Source organism: Narcine bancroftii, chromosome 5 (assembly GCF_036971445.1).
Source record: "Narcine bancroftii isolate sNarBan1 chromosome 5, sNarBan1.hap1, whole genome shotgun sequence".
In the NCBI taxonomy this organism is placed as follows: domain Eukaryota; kingdom Metazoa; phylum Chordata; class Chondrichthyes; order Torpediniformes; family Narcinidae; genus Narcine; species Narcine bancroftii.
In genome coordinates, this window is record NC_091473.1 from 187,186,829 (window position 1) to 187,210,818 (window position 23,990).

Consider the following 23,990-nt stretch of genomic DNA (forward strand, 5'->3'; position numbering starts at 1 on the left):
ATCCCACACATGGCTGAGGGACACCAGCTACAGGAACTAGGTTGTTGGAGCTGGGATTTAATCGGGCGCTTGGGGCACGAAAGGCTTCCTCATTGCGTTGGAGCTTCGGATCTGGTTCCCGGGTTTGTTGCAGGTCTGTGCGGCTGCGGGAGAGCTGGGGGTGTGTAGAGCTCGTCGAAAGAACCAAAGACTTGTTGATCCAAACCAAGGCTTTTATTAGCAAAAGACAGGAGCTCTTCACAGGTGGCCGACCAGTCCGGAATGATCCGACCTGGCTAGGGACACAATCCTTTAAGGCCCAGACAATAGGTGTGGCTTAGCTCTCAGCCAATCGCTGTAAGCACAGTCTAGATACAGTAACTATATACACTATGTACATTGGTGATAGATCTGTACTATCACAGGGTGAATCCATGGACACTCAGTGACCCCAGGATAGGAGGGGCTCTTTATTTCTTACTGTGAGGGGCACTGGGCCACACTAATGGCGACTCTTACTTCGTCTTACGGCAGGCAAAAGGCACTTTCATGTAATATTACAAGTTCACTACTATTACATGGCGATAAAGGAATCTTGAAATGCAAGGGTGTGAATTTTTAATTAGATAACACACTGCAGTGCAAACAAACAAGCTCAAACTATGTAGGCTACAGGTTTAACACAAGGTTCAGTTTCCCCTCTGGCTCCATGGGCTCTACTGTTTCCAAGAGCTGGTGTGAGCCTTTAAATGGGGGCCGGTGATTGGCAGGGAGTAGGCGTTGCCAGCCTCCCAGGTTACCTCCCTACAGGTACAGTGGGTTGCCCCTGCCAGTCGGCAGGTAGGAATGCAGACAGGCGCAGTAAGTCAGTCAACACCAGACGCACACCCCCTCAAAGTTTTTGACCCAAAGTTTTCCTCTGCAAAATATCAGAGCGTGATTGCACCCTCTCCTCATGTTAATAAATGACATGTTTACAAAGACTCTGATCCTTTTTCTGTTTTATAATTTAAACATGTTTTTTTTTAAAATCAAGTCTTGCATTTTGCTCCAAAAAATCGGAGCAAAAGTGTTTGTGGCATTGTGTATTTAATAATCGACATAAAATTAAAATGCACTTAAAAAATTCTAGAATTCAAACTTTTACTTCACAGATGGACTTTTACACGATAATCTGGCTTTCCGTGGCATCTTAATTTTGCAAAACAACGAATTTCTAAGAAATTTTGATTCTGAATACCTTAGAAAAACGATATGTGACCAAAAAAAAAATCAATAGAACGTCCTGAAAAGATTCAGACAATTTTTTGTAAACGGGTTTATGATTTAAACTATGCAAAGGCATTAATAAATGGCTACTTCCCTCCCCCATGAAAAGTTATCCCACCGAAATTCTTTCCGAAGAAACTTTTTACAAGTTCCGGGGCTACTCATCTGTCAATCAAGGTCGGCGGTGCGTGACGGACAGGGGATAGGCGGGCGGCTATTGGTGCGGGGCGGTGCCCGTCAAACGAGGTCACCGCCCTTCCATCGCCCCAGGTGCCCGCGGGAGCAGCAGCCGGGTTGGATGCACGGTGTCGGTGGGGGGGGGGGGGCTTCCATTTTGTTGGGGTTTTGTCGCGTTCTTTACTCCCACCACCATCTCGGTAACCGAAGGCGGTCAACTACCCATTCCCCCCACAGCGAGAGCCGCCGACGTCGGAGGAGGAGGCGACGACCGCCGCTGTCAACGCAGGTGAACGGCCGCCCCGAAAATCGAGGCCCAGGCTTCAAGTAAACGGGTAGGCCGCAGGAGCCCTCCCACCACTGACTGGGGGAACTTTAATTAAGTGCTAATTTATTTGGAATTGCCGCCCATTACTATTTCGAATGTAATCTTGCCGTCGATGTTTTATTAGGGGTGTTCATTATTGGTCACAACTTCACTCGTTGTAATGGGAACTTTGTATGTAAACATGTCACGTTGAGCCCAAGCGCCCCCTCGAGGCAGTGATGTTGATTGCAACGTGACATTCTCGAGTCCGGATAATTTTAGACATGCTCCACATCGACACTGTTCAGGTAACATCCGACCACATATTGGTCCCGTTAGGATATAATAGAGTTCAGAAATCCCAATTGGAGAATGGGGCATAGCAGCTTCCTGCATGCAACACGTGTGTCTCACATACAAAGTGGTCGTGCTGCCAGGCGTATGATGTTACTGCCATTCCCTGGTATACGCTCGAGTTCTGTTCTGACCGACTGGTCTGATCTTGAAATGGGCATAAGTCGGAGGTACGATAGCCTGGCATGTAGTCCCCACGCTGGCGGTCCCCACGCTGGCGGTCCCCACGCTGGCGGTCCCCACGCTGGCGGTCCCCACGCTGGCGGTCCCCACGCTGGCGGTCCCCACGCTGGCGGTCCCCACGCTGGCGGTCCCCACGCTGGCTGATCCCACTGCCCCGCGCTCTCCTGACAGTTCCTTATCTGTCTCCACACTAATCCCACTGCCCTGTGTTCTCCCGACAGCCAGCTGTCCGGCCCCACACTGATCCCACTGCCCCGTGCTCTCCTGACAGCTCCCAACCATCCTCACACTGATCCCACTGCCTTGTGCTCTCCCGACAGCCCGCTGTCAGTTCCCAAACTGATCCCACTCCCCCCCATTCTCCTGACAGCTCCCTATCCATCCCCACACTGATCCCACTGCCCTGCACTCTCCCGACAGCCGACTGTCAGTCCCCACACTTCTCACTGCCCCGCCCTCTCCCGACAGTCCGCTGTCAGACACCATACTGATCCCACTGCCCCGTGCTCCACCGTCAGCCCCTATCCATTTCCACACTGATCCCACTGCCCCACGCTCTCCCGACAGCCTGCTCTTTTGAATCCTCTCCCCAGAACCTCCACATTTTTTTTTTGCAAATTGAGCTCCAAGCATTTGGTCTGCATACTGTTTTGATAACACTTTTGTGGAGCCTCCACAATCTATCTCTGCTTCTTTTGGAAGTGGGGTGAATAACAATCTACCAAGAGTCAGTAGATTCTGGCACGGTTCTGGAGGACTGGAAAACTGCAAAGGTCACCCTGCTATTTAAGAAGGGAGGGAGGCAGCAGGAAGGACATTATAGACTGGTTGGGAAGGTGTTGGCGTCGATGGTCAAGAATGAGGTTGTGGAGTACCTAGAGATGCATGACGAGGTAGGCCAAAGCTAGCTTAGTTTCCTTAAGGGAAAATCTTCCCTGACAATCTGAAAGTTTTCGAGGAAGCCACAGGGAGGCCAGACAAAGGGGATGCAGTGGATGTGTGCATACTTGGACTTTCAAAAGTTTGAGCATCTCCCAATTCTTCCTGGTCTTACAGAATTCCTCCTGCCCTCCAAAATGTATAAGGGTTGTAGGTTAATTGATGTATTTGTGGGCTTGTGGGTCGGAAGGGCCTGTTACTGTGCTGTACGTCTAAATTGATAAAGATTTGCCAGCGTGGGCTGAGGAGGGAACGTTGTTTCAATCTACTTCACCCAGCAGTTGAAAAGCTTCTGGGTGGGTTATGAAGTAGGAAGGGTTTATTTTTTTTGGTGGAATAAATAGGTCAGCACAACATTGAAAGCTGAAGGATCAGTATCGTGCTGTAATGTTCTAGGTTCCAAACAAGCCTGGTAATATTTTGTAGAAGTGTGGATAGATCCTCCCTGGGTGTCCCTGAGGTGGGATTGGTGACATGGGTGTTTCTGTGGGATCTTGCTGTGCATCGATCCGTGACCACTGTTCTGACTGACTACAGTGGGAGGTTGTAAAGGTGCTTCAGCCACATGGCAGCTGTGCTCAAGGTTACATGGAAATGGGGTCCTCACTGCTGCTGTTGGAAACAAAAGTTTGCTGACGGCAAGATCTAGTTTGGCCTTTTCTCTTTTTTTAAAAAAACACACAGCGGTTGGCCTTCTGGAGAGCTTTGATTGCATTTCTGTTACCTGGGCAACCCACTTCTTGTTGAGTTCAAGATAGGTAGCAAAGTAAGAAGTGGATGTTCAGACACCTACACTCCTGCGGGATACCTGGCTCAGCTTGTCTGTGCCCCCTTCATCCTGAATAAACGTTTGAACTCTGTGTCCTGGTTGTCTGGGACCGGTTTAGTACCCAACCATGAACCATTTGTTTAATACTGTAAAGGTTTACTGATGGACCCAGTCTGGAGTATATATGTAGCCACTTTCAGGTGGCCAAATACTCCAACGTAAAGCCGCCTAAAATACCTGAATGCGTCTGTCAGCGGGCTACCTGAAAGCGGAGAACCCTGACCCGAGGAGTACTTACCCAACAATCCTCGGGTAGGTGTATTCTCCGTTTCCGAGCCCCCCCACCCTGGCACCTGAAAGTGGGCGGCACTACGACCGCGGTCGACAGGAGCCAGCGCCTCTCCCCGCTGCAGACTTTTCAGGTGCCAGAACGTCGCCTTCAGTGCTGCCACCTGAACGTTGCTTCGCACACACCCGCAGCCGGCTCCGGAGCCACTATTCCACCTGAAAGTGGCTAATGATGAAAGGTTAAAAATAGCCAGAGTCCAAAGGGGTTTTTTTTTAATTTTTTTAAATTTTTTATTTTTCACACCATAAATCACATTAGCCATGATACACACTTTTTCTTTTTCACACATATACAGTGACTTTTTCTCCTCCCTCCTCCCAAGCCACCCCCCCACCCCCCCCCTCTCATCCATTTTAGGTATACAATCTAGTTTGCATTAAACCAGTCATACAATGTTGTCATTCAACAAAAATACACCAGAAATTCTACTGAGTCCATTCTTTTCTTTCCTTCTCCTTCCATCAACTTAGGTAATGTTTGTACCCGGTAGGTTTTCGCTATTGTATTTAATGTAAGGCTCCCATATTTGTTCGAATATTTCAATATTATTTCTTAAACTATATGTTATTTTTTCTAATGGAATACATTTATTCATTTCTATATACCATTGTTGTATTTTCAAATTATCTTCCAATTTCCAGGTTGACATAACACATTTTTTTGCTACGGCTAGAGCTATCTTAACAAATCTTTTTTGTGCATCCTCCAAATCAATTCCAAATTCTTTGTTTTTTATGTTACTTAGGAGAAAGATCTCTGGATTCTTTGGTATATTGTTTTCTGTTATTTTATTTAATATCTGATTGAGATCTTCCCAAAATTTTTCTACTCTCTCACATGTCCAGATTGCATGAATTGTTGTTCCCATTTCTTTTTTACATCGAAAACATCTATCAGATACTGTTGGGTCCCATTTATTTAACTTTTGAGGTATAATGTATAGTCTGTGTAACCAATTATATTGTATCATACGTAGCCTCGTATTTATTGTATTTCTCATTGTTCCAGAACATAATTTCTCCCATGTTTCCTTTTTTATCTTTATATTTAAATCTTGTTCCCATTTTTGTTTAGTTTTACCATTTGTTTCCACATTCTCCTTTTCTTGCAGTTTAATATACATATTTGTTATAAATCTTTTGATTAACATTGTATCTGTAATCACATATTCAAGGTTACTTCCTTCTGGCAAACTCAAATTGCTTCCTAATTTATCCTTCAAGTAGGATCTCAGTTGGTAATATGCCAGCGCTGTATCTCCAGTTATATTGTACTTATCTCTCATTTGTTCAAAGGATAAGAATCTACTTCCTGAAAAACAATTTTCTATTCTTTTAATCCCTTTTTTTTCCCATTCTCTAAAGGAAAGGTTATCTATTGTAAAAGGGAGTAGCTTATTTTGCGTCAATATTAGTTTTGGTAATTGATAATTTGTTTTATTTCTTTCTACATGAATCTTCTTCCAAATATTGAGGAGATGATGTAATACTGGAGAAGTTCTATGTTGCACCAATTTTTCATCCCATTTATATAATATGTGTTCAGGTATCTTTTCCCCTATTTTATCTAATTCTAATCTCGTCCAGTCTGGTTTTTCCCTTGTTTGATAAAAATCTGATAGGTATCTTAATTGTGCGGCTCTATAATAATTTTTAAAGTTTGGCAATTGTAAGCCTCCTTGTTTATACCATTCTGTTAATTTATCTAGTGCTATCCTCGGTTTCCCCCCTCTCCATAAAAATTTCTTTATTATTTTCTTTAACTCTTTGAAGAATTTTTCTGTCAGTTGTATTGGCAATGCCTGAAATAAGTATAATATCCTTGGAAAAATGTTCATTTTAATACAGTTTATCCTTCCTATTAGTGTTAGTGGTAGATCTTTCCAATGCTCTAAATCGTCCTGTAATTTTTTCATTAGTGGATAATAATTGAGTTTATATAATTGGCCTAGATTTTTGTTTATTTGTACCCCTAGGTATCTTATTGCCTGCATTTGCCATCTAAATGGAGATTCCTTCTTAAATTTTGAGAAATCCACATTATTCATAGGCATTGCTTCACTTTTATTTACGTTTATCTTGTAACCCGACACTTCTCCATATTCCTTCAATTTCTTATATAATTCTTTTATTGATAGTTCTGGTTCTGTTAAGTACACTATAACATCATCCGCAAATAGACTGATTTTATATTCCTTGTCTTTTATTTTTATTCCTTTTATATTGTTATCTATTCTTATCAATTCTGCTAGTGGTTCTATAGCTAACGCAAACAATAAAGGTGATAGTGGGCATCCCTGCCGCGTTGACCTGCTTAAGTTAAATTGCTTTGATACATGTCCATTTACTGTCACTTTCGCTAACGGTCCCTTATATAATGCTTTAATCCAATTAATATACTTCTCCGGTAAACTGAATTTTTGCAATACTTTGAACAAATAATTCCATTCTACTCTGTCGAAGGCCTTCTCTGCGTCTAAAGCAACTGCTACTGCAGGTGCTTTATTTCCTTCTACTGCATGAATTAAGTTAATAAATTTACAAATATTGTCTGTTGTGCGTCTTTTTTTGATAAATCCAGTTTGGTCTAAATTTACCATTTTCGGTACCTGTTCTGCTAATCTGTTTGCTAATAGTTTAGCTATTATCTTATAATCTGTGTTTAGCGTCCAAAGGGTTATTTGATGTATGTTGGATTTTTACTTTCCCTTCTGCCCCCTCAATTGGAGAGAGCAAAGGTGAGAATTGACTGGGACAGGGAGGGGTTCAGGTGGCCAGAATACCTCGATGTAAAGCCACCTGTTCTACCCGAATGCGGCTGTCGGGAGGCCAACTGAAAGCGGAGAACCCGGCCCTGAGGAGTATTTACCCCTCCTCGGGGAGGTGTATTCTCAGCTTCCGAGCAGTCCCCCGAGGTACCTGAAAGCAGGGCGGGCTGATGACATCGCGGTGACGTCGTCAGCCTGTGACACTTTGGCACGATATTTTTAAAAACTGGAGCGTGTGCAGGCTCGGCATTACCAGTACAGTCACATTTTTCATTACGTTAGAGGCAGTTCTCTTCTTTGCTCCGGGCCCGCCATTATCTTGTGTTCCTTTCTGCTTCAGCCTTGACACACTGCAAATGACGTCATGACAACGGGCGGGACTATGGCCCCAGTTGACAGGACCCGACATTCACTCCAAGGCGCCTCTCCTGCAGCCCGGCCCTTTCAGGTGCCAGAACAGAACCTTCAGCGCTGCCACCCGAACGTCGATTTGCACACACCTGCAGCCGCTTCTGCAGGCGCATCCTTGGAGCGATTGCACCTGAAAGCGGATAGGGAAAGGGAAGAGAGAGACAGACAGAACGAAAGGAAACATAGGGAAAGATGGTGGCGGTGGGGAAATGGGACTAACTGGAACTGTAAAAGTCGATGTTAATGCCATCTGGTTGGAGGATGCTCAGACGGAAGATGAAGTGTTGTTCCTCCAATTTTGCACATGTCCCAATGACCATGGACGTACATGTCAACAAAGGAAAGGGACGGGGGAATTAAAATGGATGGCCACTGGGAGATCCACACTGTTGAGGCGGAGGTGCTCAACGAAGTGATCTCCCAGTCTGTGCCCAGTCTCTGCAATGGAGAGGAGACCACAAAGGGAGAGTGTTGTTTCACTTGGAAGGACTAAACGTCTGTGGCTCCGAATGGTGGCGAGGGAGGAGTTGTGGACACTTGTCCTGCTGCATAAGGACAGCAGGTGCCCTTCCTTGAGCAACTTTATTTAACGATCTCGCAGTAATTACTCAAGTTCAAGTACCTAAACAATCTGGAGCGTTTCACCAGACCACAGTGCACCCATGGACACAACATACAATAATCACATCTAAACATAAAGATATAATTTAAAATATATAAATATTTTGTGGTGATTTATTCGGTTACAGGATACCATTTATCAGTCTCACAGCTTGCAGGAAGAAGCTATTTCCCAGCCTGGCAGTGTTGATTTTGATGCCCCTATATCTCCTCTTTGATGGTTAAAAGCCAGTATGCTGGATGAGCAATGATCCCAATGAATCCACAGAGTGGCAGAGAGGATCACTGGAGCCTCTTTTCCCCCCTACCCCCCACCACCCCAACCCTCCCCCACCAACGTGATTGTCCAAAGAGAGCGCGCAAAATCCCACAGGCAGTGAGACTGTCAAGCAACCAAAGGAACTGCTTACACTAACCACCCAAGACTCCCATTATTTCTGAAACAATATATATATTTATTTGTGCATATGAATTCTTGTCCTGCATGTATATTGGTTGTCTGTATGTGTGTTATGTCTGGTTGTGTGTCTGCGTGTTTTGCATCGAGGACCAGAGAATGCTGTTTTGTCGGTTTGTAATTGAGCAATCAAATGACAATAAACTTGACTTGATTTGAAATTAAGCACGGGTTAGGTGATCATTTTGAGGGACACTTTTGCCCCATCCGCAGTGGCCATCCTGACCTGGTTGCAAGCCCCTTCTACTCCCCTTCTTATTCCCACATCTATCTGTCTGTCCGCTGTCTTCGTGCAGGCCAAGTATGAACGACAGGGAGTCCCAGATTACGAATGAGTTCCGTTACCTGGGTCTGTCCATAAGTCGAATCTGTGCGCAAGGTGGAACGGGTACTTTTGGTTCTTATTTAACATGCATGAGGTAACATTATGCATGAATTGGGTCACAATGAGGATATGGCAATTGGGAAATAGCCCGTTCATAAGTACGAGTTGTTCACAACCTGGACATTCATAAGCCAAAATACCTTTTAAAAAAAAAAAGATCAGACGAAGCAGGGAGAGGCTATCCAAACCGTGCTGCTTTGCCACGGGGTCTTATTTTGTTCTCAGGAAGTTTCACCCGCACTGACCTTCACAACCTGTCTTCTTCTCAAGTGTAGGAATGGCTTCGGAAATCGGAGGACCGCTGGGAGTGTCCGTGGCCGGAAGCACTGGATCTGGGGCGCAGCCTCCATCCGGCGGGGGGATCATGTCGCGAGTACCCAAGAGACACCCAGGGTAAGGAGGCTCGGGCACCTTGCTTTGCGAGGGATGACAATTATGACCAGATGATTTTACGTGTCTCATCCCTGCCACGGACTCCTGCAGCAATAAGCAACACAGCTCCCTAACTTGCTCGCCATTCATTGAGGTAGCACCTAATCTGATTATCCAAGCTGAGCCCTGCTTTATCTCTGCGACCCCCGTGCCCCTCAGTAAGTTGCAGTACTAGTTTTTGTGATGTGTATGGACAAGCGCAGCACAGGAACACGCCATTCGCCCTGAAACTAAATCGGGGCTGGATGACTTCACGATGCAATTTAAACTAAATCAGGGGCTGGAGGCTTTGAGACTGGATTGGCTGGGGATTTTCTCCACAGAAGAACAGATCCTGACTGATAAGAGTTTAAAATCATGAGGGGGTGGTATAGATCAGGTGAGTTGTTGCAGTCTTCAGAGTCTAAAAGTAGACTAAGTTTATTGTCATCTGACGGTTCAAAATTCAGGTTTGTTGTCAGTAAACACATGAAATTTTTTTTACTGCAAGCCAGGCAGAATTTTTACTTATTCGTAGTGCAAATAAAAAAGTATATTCAAAAAAAGATGCGTATACAAAAGAGTGAAATGCAAACAAGAAGAAAGTGCAAACAGACTATGCAATGCAGAAAATAAAATATTCATGAATAAATGATGTGCAAAGAATGTGTAAATGAGCCTCTGATTGAGTTTGTTGTTTGGGACTCTGCTGGTGGAGGGGTAACAACTGTTCTTTAACCTAATGGTGCAGGTCTTATGGCACCACGACCTCTTCCCTGATGGTAGCGGTGAGAACAGAGCGTGTGCTGGATCCTTGACGATGGCTGCTGCTCTCTGACAACAGTGTTCCCCGTAGACGTTCTAGATGGTGGGGAGAGCTTTTATCTGTGATGTCCTGGGCTGTGTCCGCTCCCTTTTGTAGAGCTTTACGCCCAATGATATTGGGGCCCCCTTACCCGACTGCGATGCAGCTCGTCAGCACACTTTCTACCGCACATCTGCCAATGTTTTCTAAGTCATACCAAACCTCTGCAAACTCCTGCGGGAGTAGAGGCGCTGAAGTGCTTTCTTCTCGATGACATTGGTGCGATCCTTCAATTATTTGTTCCTCATTCCAGACTGGACTTTGATGATGACGATGATGGAGAAGGGAGCAGCAAGTTTCCAAGGTTTGTGTAACTTTTCACTTTATTCCTGAAGTGTCCAGTTTGCCTCCTTTCTCTGATCCAAGATGGTGAAAACTGAGTTGGAGATGGAGACACACAAGAAACTGCGGGTAATGCAGTCCTGAGCCGTACGCAATCTGCTGTGGAACATTGTGTTTAGTCGTTTAGTCTTACAATTACAGGAAGGATGTGGAAGCTATGGTGAGGGTGCAGAGGAGATTTATCAGGTATTACCTGGATTGGAGAACGTGTTTTATGAGACAAGGTTGACAGAGATGGGGCTTTTCTCTTTGGAGCGTTGAAGGATGAGAGGTGACTGAATAGAGGTCATGAGAGGCATCGATGGGGTGGACAGCCAGCACCTTCATTCCAATTGCAAATAGCAGAGGATCATCTGTATGAGGTGAGGGGATGAAAGCTTACGGGAGATGTCGGGTAAGTCTTTTTTTACACAGCGAGTTGTGGGTGCCTGGAATGCATTGGTTGGGGCGGTGGTGGAGGCTGAAATATTAGGGGCCTTTAAGACAGGCACATGGATGATAGAAGGTTCTGGGTGTGAGAAAGGGAAAGTTGAGATTGTTGAGTAGGTTTTTGTAGGTCAGTGAATGGTTTCTCCTGGAGAAGGAGACTGCAGACGCTGAAATCTGAAGCCAAGCTCACTCTGCTGGAGGACTGGGGGCACGTAGGAGACGATGAATGATGGATGGAGTTTGGCTGGAGGAATGTTTTCAGTTTCTGTCACAAGTATTGGAATTTGGGTGGCTAATTTTCTGCCAAAGGTATTTGGAATGGAGACGTTAACCTCTGGTGTTTCTGTTCCAGGTGCGATGATGATCAAGGACCCAATGACAAAGAGAGATTTGCAAGGTAACGTTGACTACTTACTGAGTTAGAAGACATCAGACATAGGAGCAGAAATGGGCCGTTCAGCCCATTGAGTCTGCCCCCATTTAATCATGAGCTGATCCATGCTTCCATTCTGCCCCACTGCCCGGCCTTCTCCCCATAACCTTTGATGCCCTGGTGAATCAAGAACCTATCGATCTCTGCTTTAAATACACCCAATGACTTGGCCTCCACAGCTGTCCGTGGCAACAAATTCCACGTATTCACCACCCTCAGGCTGAAGGAATTGCTTTGCATCTCTGTTTTAAGCAGGTGTTTTTCAGTCCTGAAATTGTGCCCTCTTGTCTTAGATTCTCCCACCATGGGGAACAACCTTTCTAACCTAATCTATCCATGCCTTTCAACATTCAAAATGTTTCATTGAGATACCATCCCTCATTCTCCTAAATTCCAACAAGTACAGGCCAAAAGATCTCAAACTCTCTTTGTGTGATAATCCTTCCATTTCTGGAATCATCCTCGTGAACCTCCTCTGAACCCTCCCCTATGTCAACGCATCCTTTCTTTAACGAGGAGCCCAAATCTGCTCACAGTCCTCCATGTGAGGTCTCGCCAGTGCCTCGTAAAGCTTCAACATTACATTCCTTATTGTGGGGGGGGCGGGGGGGGGGGTCATGCAGTTGGAAATTTATTTTTTATGGACAGTCTTGAAGCCTGAGAGAAGAGTTCCACTGTGGTGGTAGTTCTCTCAGACACAAACTGACTCCCATTGTCTTCCCGTTAGAAAGGGGAGAAGTCGGACAGCTGCATAACTCATGATTGTTATCTCGGGACAACTGTGTCTGAATAAATGAGAGTTTCCCATTCAATGTGATCATGGTAGATCTGATCTGGACCTCTGCTCCATCTCTCTCTGCAGATATTTGTGTCTTCTCTTTTCCCCCAGCTCGGCTTTCACAGAGCCAAAATCATCACCCCCCCCCCTCCCCCAGTCAATTCTCACCTTTCCTCTCTCTCTTGTGTCCCATCAATATCCAACAGACCCTTTGTTGGTCTGTACTCCTCCCCCTGTCCATTCTTGCCTTCTCCCCAGCCTTTTAATTTGGCGCATGCGGCCTTTTTCCTCACACCTTGAAGTGCTCGGACCCGAAACATCAGTTAAATATTGTCACCTCCTATAGACGCTTGCGATACCTGCTGTTCCTCCAGCATTTCTGTGTTTTTTACTGTCTTCAGTCTTTCGTGTTTCACTCCACAACATCTCCCACGGGCAGCCCTGGCTCAGAAATCTTTCTCAACCTTGGGAATTATTGAGGCTTGAAGCTCCACAACTGTCTCGGTTGGAGAATTTCCCTGAGTAAAGCACAAAAGTCTGCAGACACCGTGGTTGAAGTAGAAAGACAGTGCTAGAGAAACTCAGCAGGTCAAACTTTGTGTAGCACAGATAAAGAAAGATACATAATCTATTATAGTATGAGCAAAATGTAGGCAGACGTCCAAACAAAATGGTGGAGGATTTCTCTTGTGAAGTGCGAGTGCATGTTTTAAAAAAAGAACAGAATTGTTCATTCAATGGTTGATTTCTCCACAGGCTGATAAGTTTTAGCTTTCATTTGCTTCTGTTCGTGCCTTGAGTGAATTAGACCTTTGTAATTGGGCATAAAAGCACAATGATGAAGAAACTCAACAGGTCAAACAAGTATTTTGTATAGCAAAGCTAATATATGTAACCAATGTTTCGAGCTTGTATCTTTTAAGTTTTTAAATTTAGGCGTACAACACGGCCCATGAACCCGTGCCGTCCAATTGCACCCGATTGATGTACGACCCTGGTGCGCTTTGAATGGTGGGAGGAAACCCACGCAGAGACAGGGAGAACGTACAAACTCCTTTCAGATAGCATCGGATTAGAACCCTGGCCCCGATCGCTGGCGCTGTAACAGCATTGCGCTAACCATACTGCCCTTGTTGAGTTTGCTGAAGAAGTGGACTGCTGTGGTCCTGAGCCTGTGAAAATTTTGCGGAAGTGCTCATTTTTGTTTCAGTCACCTGCAGTCCTCGACCTTTCTTCTCTCTGCTCCCCAGGGAGAACCACAGTGAGATTGAGCGGCGCCGACGGAACAAGATGACAGCGTACATCACGGAGCTGTCGGACATGGTGCCTACCTGCAGCGCCCTGGCCCGCAAGCCAGATAAGCTGACTATCCTGCGGATGGCCGTGTCCCACATGAAGTCGCTACGGGGAACGGGCAACACCTCGGTCGATGGCAGCTACAAGCCCTCCTTCCTCACGGACCAGGTAAATGGGCTTGGGAGTGAGGGAGGCTTGAGGGAATGGGGTATCGCTGCTGGAGCAGTGGGCCTGGTGGCTGCTTTGCAGATCAGGGTGCAAGGGGAGCTTGGAGCTGGTTGGCGCCTACACTTCATGGTGCCTGGGATTGGTAGATGCTGGATAAATGAGTTTTCTGGTTGCTTGAGACTTGCTCTTAAAATGCCTAGCCAATACACCTGCATTAAGAATAAACAGTTTAAAAGACAAAAATATTATACTGTACTACACTGAACAAACATGGATATATAAACCTTAAAACAATTTACTTTCAAGTCATATTTTTTGAGAACATTTAATAGTCACTGCATTTGCAGGTTCCTCCACAGAGTCGGCCTAAAGACGAACAATAACATTACAGATAATTAATCCCCATCCCCCACCCTCCAAGTTCACAGTTAAAGCCTCTGACTGGGGTGACTCGTACTAAGAGGGATAAGGAGACAATTTACGAGAGTCACCCCAGCAGCGAGCGGCATCAATCCCCCAGCTCTTCAACTGGGAGACACCATTGCTGTTTCACACAACTTTATTCAAACAGCTGCTACGAGCAAAGCCCGACCAAGGCCCTCGAATATTTGCTCCCATCTTCACCAAAGATTTATGAGTTAGTTCAGAGAACATTTACTCTTACAATGTTAAACTTTTATTTATTCAAAATGTACAGGGGTTGTAGGTCAATTGGGTGGAATTGGACAGCACAGGCAGATGGGCCAAAAGGGCTTGTTACCGTGCTGTATGTCTAAATTTTAAATTTAAATTTTGTTATTTATTTATGTTCTGTGATTTTAAAAAATTTTTTGCCGTTTGCTTGAATTCCGGATACTGTCATAGTGCAGAACAGGAATATTACTCGAAATTGCCTTCTGCCTGCTTTAAGGCAGAGAAAGAGTTGGCATTCGTGTCGCCTGGCGCCCCTTACAGTAAGAGAGAAAGAGAAGCGTGAAAGAGTCCCTTCAGAGATGCTGAGATTCGCCTCCAGCAGTCTACAATGTTATTCAGTGCATTGATGTTTTGCTGAAGTGTGTCTCTCTGCCGTTTGTTCACCCAAGGAGCTGAAGCACCTGATCCTGGAGGCGGCCGACGGTTTCCTCTTTGTGGTGGCGTGCGAGACGGGCAAGATCATCTACGTGTCAGACTCAGTGACCCCAGTCCTGAATCAGCCGCAGTCGGAGTGGTTCGGCAGCACCCTGTACAGCCAGGTCCACCCAGACGATGTGGAAAAACTGCGGGAGCAACTCTCCACCAATGAGAATGCGATGATAGGTAAAGGCGGGTCTTGGGTCCAGCACCCTTTAACTCTTTGTTCATTGGCTGTGTCACCATGTCCTTCATGCATTTATTTTTACCATGAGCTGGACAAAGTCCAAAGTTCAAGGATTGTGTGCCTTAGGGGCACATTTTGATGTCCTAAAATGTTCCAGCGTGCTTTGCTGGAACAACAGTCAAACAAAGTTTGGCTGACAGTATCCTGCTAATTTATTTTACTTCTGCCTCGACAAGTAAAATTAGTTAAATAATGTGACCTTGTAAAACTGTGGGGCATATCGATCAGTCAGTACTTTCCCAAGGGTAGGGGAGCTAAAATTAGAAAGCAAGGATTTGAAAGTTTATTGTCACTTGTACCAGGTCTCAAAAGACGCAAGGTCATTGGTCACGTGTGCACAGTGAAACTCCTGCTAAGCGGCACCTATGGGGATTGGTAGATGCTGGATGTTAATTTTCCGGTTGCTTGAGATTGTGTATTGCTTGATTGGCGAAGTAACAGCAAAGTGCGCCAATTTAAAACCTATATTTTCTACCTACTTATTTTCCATGATTTTTTTGCCGCTTGCTTGAGGCTGATGGTTGCTTGAATTCCAGATAACATGGGTTTTACTGCATTTGGGCAGCATGGACTGGAAAGGGCGTGTTACTGTACTGTATCCCTAAATTTAAAAAAAAATGAAAATATACCAATAGAATTTGTTTTACGAGCAGACCAGATAGAAATCTCGTACGTAGTATAAGTAAGACAGGATACAGAGTGATCAGTTGGTACAGGGCAAAGGCAACATAATTGCAATGCTTTTAAATTCGCTCAGGCGACTGAGAAGGGCTGGAAGGGAAACATCCTCAAATCGGGTGGTGCACGTTCTCGCCCTCGGGAATCTTCTTCCTGATGAGAGATAGTGATAGTGGCTGGGGTGGGAAATTGACCCTCGGTACTTTGCAGTGAAACAGCAGGGTCTGCAGACCCTGTGATTGGAGTTAATAGACGAAAATGCTGGAGAAACTCAGCAGGTCTTGTAGCGCCCTCTCAAAACCCCGCTCTGATACCTAGTTCCCAAAAACCAGACTCCAGCAGCCTGCGCGGGTCCTCCGATTACGTCGGCCGCAGCCCGTGTGGGTCCTTCTTGCTGGTCCCCTGGCGCAATCACCATCCCTTTGGGTTGTCTCCTCTGCTTCTCCTTCTCAACAGGGGTGGTTCTCCAAGTTTCTGGTGCCCTGCGCCAGTCTGCTGCCCCTTGTGGCCACTGCCACCAGCTGGACCCCACGGTCACTGGATTTTACTTACAAGCACCATCAGCTCCTATAACAGGCAGTTTAAAACCTATACTGAGCTGGTGGCATTTGGACTGGACAGTTGAACCCTTCCGAGCAGCGCTGTGTCCCCATTCTCACTGGTCCACATCAGTGGCAGCTTTGCTGTTACACCAGCCCAACCGCACAGAGGGACAGAGTTTAATATCCTCTAGCTATACATGTTCAGCCAGATGAAACAGCATTTCTCCACACTATGATGCACACACACACACACACACACACACACACACACACACACACACACACACACACACACACAGAATGCACAGCACTTAATTATCACATCTTGACACAGAGATAAAATAAATACAGTAACTGCACACCGCCCCCCCCCCACCCCCCAAGTATCTGACACCTATGGGGATTGGTAGATGCCAGGTAAGGGAATTTGACGGTTGCTTGAAATTCTGTGTTGTGTGGATTGGTGAACTGACTGGGGTACTGATTTTAAATGTCAGTATTTCTTTCACCTTATTTCCGTGATTTTTAAATTTTTGCCGGTTGTTTGAATTTCCAGATAACAGGGATTTTACAATATCTACATATTTCAGGATGATTTACTTGGTTCATCAATCCCCATAACCTGAGGGAAGAAGCTATTTGCCAGCCAGGCAGTCCTGATTTTTGATGCTCCTGTATGTACCTTCTTTTTTTTAAAATTTTTTATTTTTCACACCATAAATCACATTAGCCATGATATACACTATTTCTTTTTCACACATATACAGTGACTTTTTCTCCCCCCCCCCGTCCCTCCTCCCAAGCCACCCCCCCTCTCATCCATTTTAGGTATACAATCTAGGTTGCATTAAGCCAGTCAGACAATGTTGTCATTCAACAAAAATACACCAGAAATTCTACTGAGTCCATTCTTTTCTTTCCTTCTCCTTCCATCAACTTAGGTAATGTTTGTCCCCGGTAGGTTTTCGCTATTGTATTTAATGTAAGGCTCCCATACTTGTTCGAATATTTCAATATTATTTCTTAACCTATATGTTATTTTTTCTAATGGAATACATTTATTCATTTAAATTTAGTAGTTTCTTCCTTTTAATTTGGTTATGTATTCCATTAATATTTAAAGTCATATAGTTCAGCGTAGCCATTTTATATTTTGTTTATCTTCTCTTTCCGTTTTTCCATCATTACCTTTCCTCCTTTTCCATTTCTGTTTTCTTATTTTCAACTCTTTACAAGACAACATTCCTACAACATCCAACATTTTCCTTATTCTCCTATTTCTATCTTCTTTATCCCCAATCTCCCCTTCCCCTCCTGAGTTTTCCTTTATCCCTTGTCGGACAACCACATCTCCCCTCTCCATTTGGATTTGCGAATCCACTCGCAAGAGTCAACTGATTTTGCAGTGACCGCTATTTCTCCCCACCCAGCCCCCCCCAGAAAAGATTTCACTTTTCATATGTCACAAAGGTCACTCTTTTAATTCCCTCCTTATTCTCTCTATTCCATTACCTTCCCTTATTAATTCTTGTCTATACTATCTATATTTTCCTCTAAGTACAGATACATTCACGTATGCACATTGTCTCTATTCACTCTTATACCTCTTTACCCGCATACATATCAATCGTGATCATTTTTACTCTCATTACCCGTCTTCATCCCTCAGTCTATTTTTGTCTTTACCCACATACATATCAATCGTGATCATTTTTACTCTCATTACCCGTCTTCATCCCTCAGTCTATTTTTGTAATTGTTCTGCAAATTTTCGTGCTTCTTCTGGATCCGAGAATAGTCTGTTTTGTTGTCCTGGAATAAATATTTTCAATACCGCTGGATGCTTTAGTATAAATTTATACCCTTTCTTCCATAAAATCGCCTTTGCTGTATTGAACTCTTTTCTCTTCTTTAGGAGTTCAAAACTTATATCTGGATAAATGAAGATTTTTTGCCCTTTATACTCCAGTGGTTTGTTGCCCTCTCTTACTTTTTCCATTGTCTTCTCCAGTACCTTTTCTCTTGTAGTATATCTTAGGAATTTTACTACAATAGATCTTGGTTTTTGTTGTGGTTGTGGTTTAGAGGCCAATACTCTATGTGCCCTTTCTATTTCCATTTCTTGCTGTAGTTCTGGACATCCTAGGGTCTTAGGGATCCACTCTTTTATAAACTCCCTCATATTCTTGCCTTCTTCATCTTCCTTAAGGCCCACTATCTTTATGTTATTTCTTCTGTTACAGTTTTCCATTGTATCTATTTTTTGAGCTAGTAGTTCTTGTGTCTCTTTAGTTTTTTTAGTAGATTCCTCCAATTTCTTTTTTAAGTCTTCTACCTCCATTTCTGCTGCTACTGCCCGCTCTTCCATCTTGTCCATTTTCTTTCCCATTTCTGTTAAGGTCATATCTATTTTATTCATTTTCTCTTCTGTGTTGTTTATTCTTTTTCTTAAATCATTAAATTCCTGTGTTTGCCATTCTTTAAATGACTCCATGTATCCTCTAACAAGAGCAAGTATATCCTTTACCTTGCCTTTCCCTTCATCTATTTCACTGTATTCTTCCTCTTCTTCTTCCTCTGGGTTGGCCATCTGTTGTTTCTTTGTTGCCCTTTCCTTCTCTTCTTTCTTGTTTCTATTGTCTTCTGTGGTCTCTTCTTGCTGCAGGTGTTCTGCAGCTGTCGTTGCCGGCTGTGGAGATCGACTCCCCAGCTGGTCCCCCCTCCCGTCGGTGTGTTTTTTTTCATGCGCATCGCGCATGCGCGACTCTTCGCGCATGCGCGGTTGTGCACTTTTACTTGGCTCAGCGAGCCATTTTTGTAGTCCATTATTTACCGACCTGAGGGAGCGGGTTTCTCTCTCCGCAGCGGGCCTCTTTGAACAGGTAAGGCCTTCACCTTTTTCCTCCGTTGTCTTCTCTTCCTCTCTTCTTACCGTTGCTTTCGATTTTTCTTTTTTTGTCGCCATCTTCTTTCCACCTTTATACTCACTTTTCTGTAACTTTTATTTCTGTGCCTTTGTGTTTTCCTTTGTTTTTCCCGACTTTTCTGGAGAGGGCTGGAGTTCACTGTCCGGCCACTACTCCATCACGTGACTCCCCCCTGTATGTACCTTCTTGATGATAGTAGGTCTCAGATTCTGTGTGCTAGATGGAAAAGGTAACAGTAATTCTTTGACCCCCCCCCCCCCCCCCCCCCACTAATTAAACAACACTCCCAGTGAACGTCGTCACCCGAAGAATGTCAGAGACCTTCGAGTTACCTGGCTTTTAAGAGTGAATGGAAATTGACCTGAATTGTTGGCCCTGATAGGAATGTCCATTTGAGCTTGGCTTTGTTCTCGTCCCCAAATCTCGCTTCAGATCAGCATCATGGGTATCAGTCTTCATCGAGGGCATCCACAAGAGCCTGTGCTGCAAGAAAGCAGCCTCCCTCCTCAAGGACCCTCACCACCTAGGCCACGCCCTCTTCACTCTGCTACCAACGGGGAGGAGGTACTGGAGCCTGAAACGAATACCCAGTGGCATAAGGACAGCTTCCTCCCCTCCGCCGTCAGATTTCTGAACGAACCACGGACACTACTTCACTTTCTCTTTGCACAAATGTATTTATTTTAAAATGTAATTTATAACATTATTTACACTGCAATGAATTTTGTGACACGTTCACAACAATAAATCCTGATTCAGATCCTGGATTGATGATTTCCCCCTCCCCCACCCCCAGCTTCCTCCACAGCCCTGCTCCCGCCTTCATATCTCAGTAACCTGCCAACTACTCTAACTTCTTTTAAAAGAAAATGATCAAAGCCCTTTGAGGTGTTCCCAAGAAACGAGGTGAACTGCCCCTGTTTGCCTTTGGTTGGTGACTCATTGTAGTGGCAGAACAATTATTTCAAAGTGCGCAAGCAGCAGACAGACACCATCTTGCTGATATACGGTGGCCTTTAATGGCCTCAAATGTCCCAGAGCATTTCACTGGATAAAACAAAAGATGCACTCAAGAACAGTTTTTTAAAAAAAGGGCCAAAGGGTTATCTAACAGCAGGAAAGTCATTTAGTGGTGGAACACTATTGGAAGGGGAGTTGTGAAGCACAGTGGTAGACCTTTTCACTTTGATATTGCTGCTCCATCGGCCCAGGGTCTGTCCCCGATGCGTGTGGGGAGTTTACCACCTGGTCCCGTGACCGCTGCCACCCAGGTCCACCAGCTCTCCCTGCGCTATATCCAAGTATTGCTTGACTTGCCTGGATAGCAGTAACAAAGCTTCTCACTTTATTCTGGTGCACAGGATAATAATCCATTCCAATTAAATTCCACTGGAGGCTGGAATTGGTGGAGCACAGAAGTTTGAAGGGGGATTGGGGGGGGGGGGAGAAGGGAGATAGAGAGATAGAGAGAGAGAGAGAGAGAGAGAAAAAATGGGCCCCACCATTCTGATCATGAGCTGATCCATCCTCCCACTCGACCCCACTCTGGCCTTCTACCTGTAACCCTTGATGCCCCATCTAATCAATGCCTTCAATCTCTGCCTTAAATACACCCAAAGACCTTGCTTCCACAGTCGCCTTTGGTCACAAAATTCCACAGACTCCTGACCCTCTGACTAAAGAAATTTTTCTACATCTCTGTTTTAAATTGACACCCTTTTATCCTGAAGTTACCCCCCCTTGTCCGAGACTCCCCTACCATGGGTAATGTCCTTGCCTCATAGGGCCTCTCTGATCCCTGATATTCCTCGAGAAATGAACGGTAATGTTGTATTTCCCTTCTTCACCACCAACTCCTGTACAAGGGCTCCCAAGCCCCTTGGTACCTCAGAATTTTCATCCCATCTAAATTATAGTCTGTCCATCTTCTACTTCTACGGAAATGCATGACCATACACTTTCCAACACTGTATTTTATCTACCCCCTATCCAAGTCACTCTGCAGCCTTTCTGTACCCTCAGTACTGACGATTTTGGTATCCTCTGCAAATTTAGCCACAAAGCCATCTATTCCATAATCCAAATTCTTTCAATACAGTGTGAAAAGAAGTGGCCCCAACACCGAACCCTGTGGAACACCACTGGTAACCATTCAGAATGGGATCCCTTTATTCCTAATCTCTCTTTCCTGGTGATCAGCCAATGCTTTACTGATGTTAGTATCCTTCCTGTAATTCCATGGGCTCTCATCTTGTGTAGCAGATGCGTGGCACCTTGTGAAGGCCTTTTGAAAATCCAAATACATGTCATCCACTGTCTATTGTACTTGCGAACCCTTCACAAAAAAAAATTGCAATAGGTTTGTCGGGCATGATTTTCCCAAATTGCCACCCTCCTTTCTCTCCCACTGACGCCGCTCGACCTGCTGAAATAGTTGGCTGTTCTAGGCCAAGGGAAGAACTTCAGAACGCACACAGCTGGTGCAGGGCAATGGATCTGAGAGTGATGGGCGAGCAAGGCCATTAGGAAGGTTTGTAGATACCAGCGAGTGGACATTGGGGAAGATTGAGAGGTTCTGTTATCAAGTTGAATTAATTTTTGGTTGTGTTGGGAGGAACAGGTCGAATTTTGGACCTGAAAACTGGGACCGTGAAGAAGGAAGGTCAACAGTCCTCCATGAGAATGTGCATGGGCTCTCGCCGATCGTTCATATGCAGAGTGAGGTGAGCAAAAGGAGAGCACCCTATCTGTGGCAGGTCTTTCATAATTTTTGTGGTGCCCGGCTTGTTTCAGAGATAAGGACACATCAGAGGGGGCCAATTGGCCCTTCAGCATGAGCATATTCCTCTTTTCCGGTCATCCCAATATCCCTCTCTCGATCAGTGCTTGGTAAGGTGATTGACTGGGTTTTGCTGATGTGATTCAGCACTGCGTTTATTTCCTTTAATCTCAATTTGTGTTTTTACTCTATTTATCCTTTCAGATGTGGGAATGCATCTGTGGATCCTGTGTCCATGAATAGGCTCAGTTTCCTGAGGAACAGATACAGGTAGTCTCTTCTCCACAATACCGCCCTATCTGTTCCTGCCCCTCTCTCCCCTTTCCCTCCCCCGGGGTCCTGCAGCTTACTGACCCACCATTGTCTTGTAGTGATGCCTCAGGATTTCAGCCTTCCTGTAAATGTAAAAGCCTTCCTGTTGTCTTTTAAAGCCATCCTTTACCAGTTGCCTTAGTTGCATAATTTCTCTGCCTCAGAGCCTGGTGAGTGCAGTATTGCTTCGTGGACATAATCACTTGATTCTGCTTTTACTTTGTTGAGATTATCCTATTGCTTCACATTCAGATCAGAGCTTGTTAAACTTTGCAAGCTGCTCTGTCATTTTAACCTGCCATTCTTCGTCTCCGAAAATGAGGCCAAATGGTTTGGGGCTTGTGTTTAATTATGTGGTTAACCCAGGCCAAATAAATCATGGAGCTCAAGTGGAATTGGTGATGGGAGAGCAAAGGGAAAACCCCCGCCGGCTACCAAAAAGTGTGGCAGAGACAATTTCCTGCTTTATTACTTTAACTGGGCAATTTGGAGCCAAACTCTGCTCTTTCGTGCTGAACTGCCTTGCTGAATCTGCCCGCTGGTGCCATTGCCTTTGTGCCCACATCGCCCCTGTGTGTTTTGTTCTCAGAAATGGGCTGGGACCTGTGAAGGAAGGAGATCCTCAGTTCGTGGTGGTGCACTGCACAGGCTACATAAAAGCTTGGCCCCCAGCAGGTAAGGCGCAAGAGCGTGCGTTTGTGGGTTGCTGGGGAAAGGAGGCGATTATCGAGGAATGGCTGGAATTGTGGATGTGTTTGTGATTTAAAAAAAAATCATTAAATTCTTTGGTTGAGGAAAGGATTTAATGTTGATTTTATTGTTGTGTGCTGAGTTAACAGTAAAAAAAGCTCAGTTCTGAGTACGATCCAGACAACTTGTGGCAGCCAGTGGTGTAATTGTAACAAATTGTGAAAAAATAAGTATGCAAATATAAATAGTAATACAATACAGTGAGACCCTTGGATCCCAGCACCTATGGGGATCGGTAAATGCCGGATAATTGAATTATCCGGTTGCTTGAGACAGTAAACTAACTGCTAGGGTGGTGTGAATTTTAAATTTTTGTTTTTCTTTTCCTATTTATTTTCAGCACTTTTTAAAAAATTTGTTTTTGCCAGTTGCTTGAATTCTAGATAATGGGTTTTACTGTATTTTGGTTGACTCGTTGGACTGCTCGCAAGTCGAGCTTTCTCACTGTACCTCAGCGCATGTGGTAAGAAGCATGAACAAAATAAACAGCGTAGGGAGTAGTGTTACAGCAGTGGTAAAACACTGAAGTCTGCAGAAGCCGTGGTTGAAGTGAAAACACTATGTTTGAGAAACTCAACAAGTCAATCAGTTGACTTCATGTAGCAAAGGTGCATTGTTTCGGGCTTGAGCTCTTCATCAAGCTATGAGCAAATAGTTTGAGTGTAGTTTTTTGCACTACCAATAAATGGTCGTTCTGCCTGAGCCGCAAGAAAAAGGATCTCAGGGGTGTATGTGATGTCATGTACTGTGCCCTCCATAATGTTTGGGACAAATACATTTTTTTTCCCTTTATTTGCCCCTGTGCCCCACAGCTTTAAATTTGTAATCAAACAATTCACATGTAATTAAAGTGCACATTCCCGATTTTATTCAAGGTTATTTGTGTACGTTTTGGTTTGACCGTGTAAAAATAGCAGCACTTATTTTTACATAGTCTCCTCATTTCAGGGGACCCT

At 44.7% G+C, this 23,990-nt stretch overlaps 1 protein-coding gene across 10 annotated transcripts in view; it reads left to right on the forward strand.

The window, feature by feature from the left end:
* The first annotated feature begins 1,514 nt into the window (after positions 1-1,514).
* LOC138764368 (aryl hydrocarbon receptor nuclear translocator-like) overlaps positions 1,515-23,990 on the forward strand; it is a 53,555-nt gene continuing 31,079 nt past the window's right edge. For 5 of the 10 annotated variants that reach the window (XM_069940205.1, XM_069940210.1, XM_069940208.1 and 2 more), the window contains exons 1-9: positions 1,626-1,760; positions 9,238-9,360; positions 10,497-10,547; positions 11,367-11,411; positions 13,476-13,689; positions 14,772-14,985; positions 21,814-21,916; positions 22,177-22,242; positions 22,874-22,959. In XM_069940205.1, the coding sequence (XP_069796306.1) occupies positions 9,245-9,360; positions 10,497-10,547; positions 11,367-11,411; positions 13,476-13,689; positions 14,772-14,985; positions 21,814-21,916; positions 22,177-22,242; positions 22,874-22,959 (895 nt within the window). In that variant the 5' untranslated portion in view covers positions 1,626-1,760; positions 9,238-9,244. Of the gene's footprint in view, positions 1,761-9,237; positions 9,361-10,496; positions 10,548-11,366; positions 11,412-13,475; positions 13,690-14,771; positions 14,986-21,813; positions 21,917-22,176; positions 22,243-22,873; positions 22,960-23,990 lie in introns of all 10 variants that reach the window. The other 5 variants (XM_069940212.1, XM_069940213.1, XM_069940206.1 and 2 more) reach the window with 4 other exon arrangements.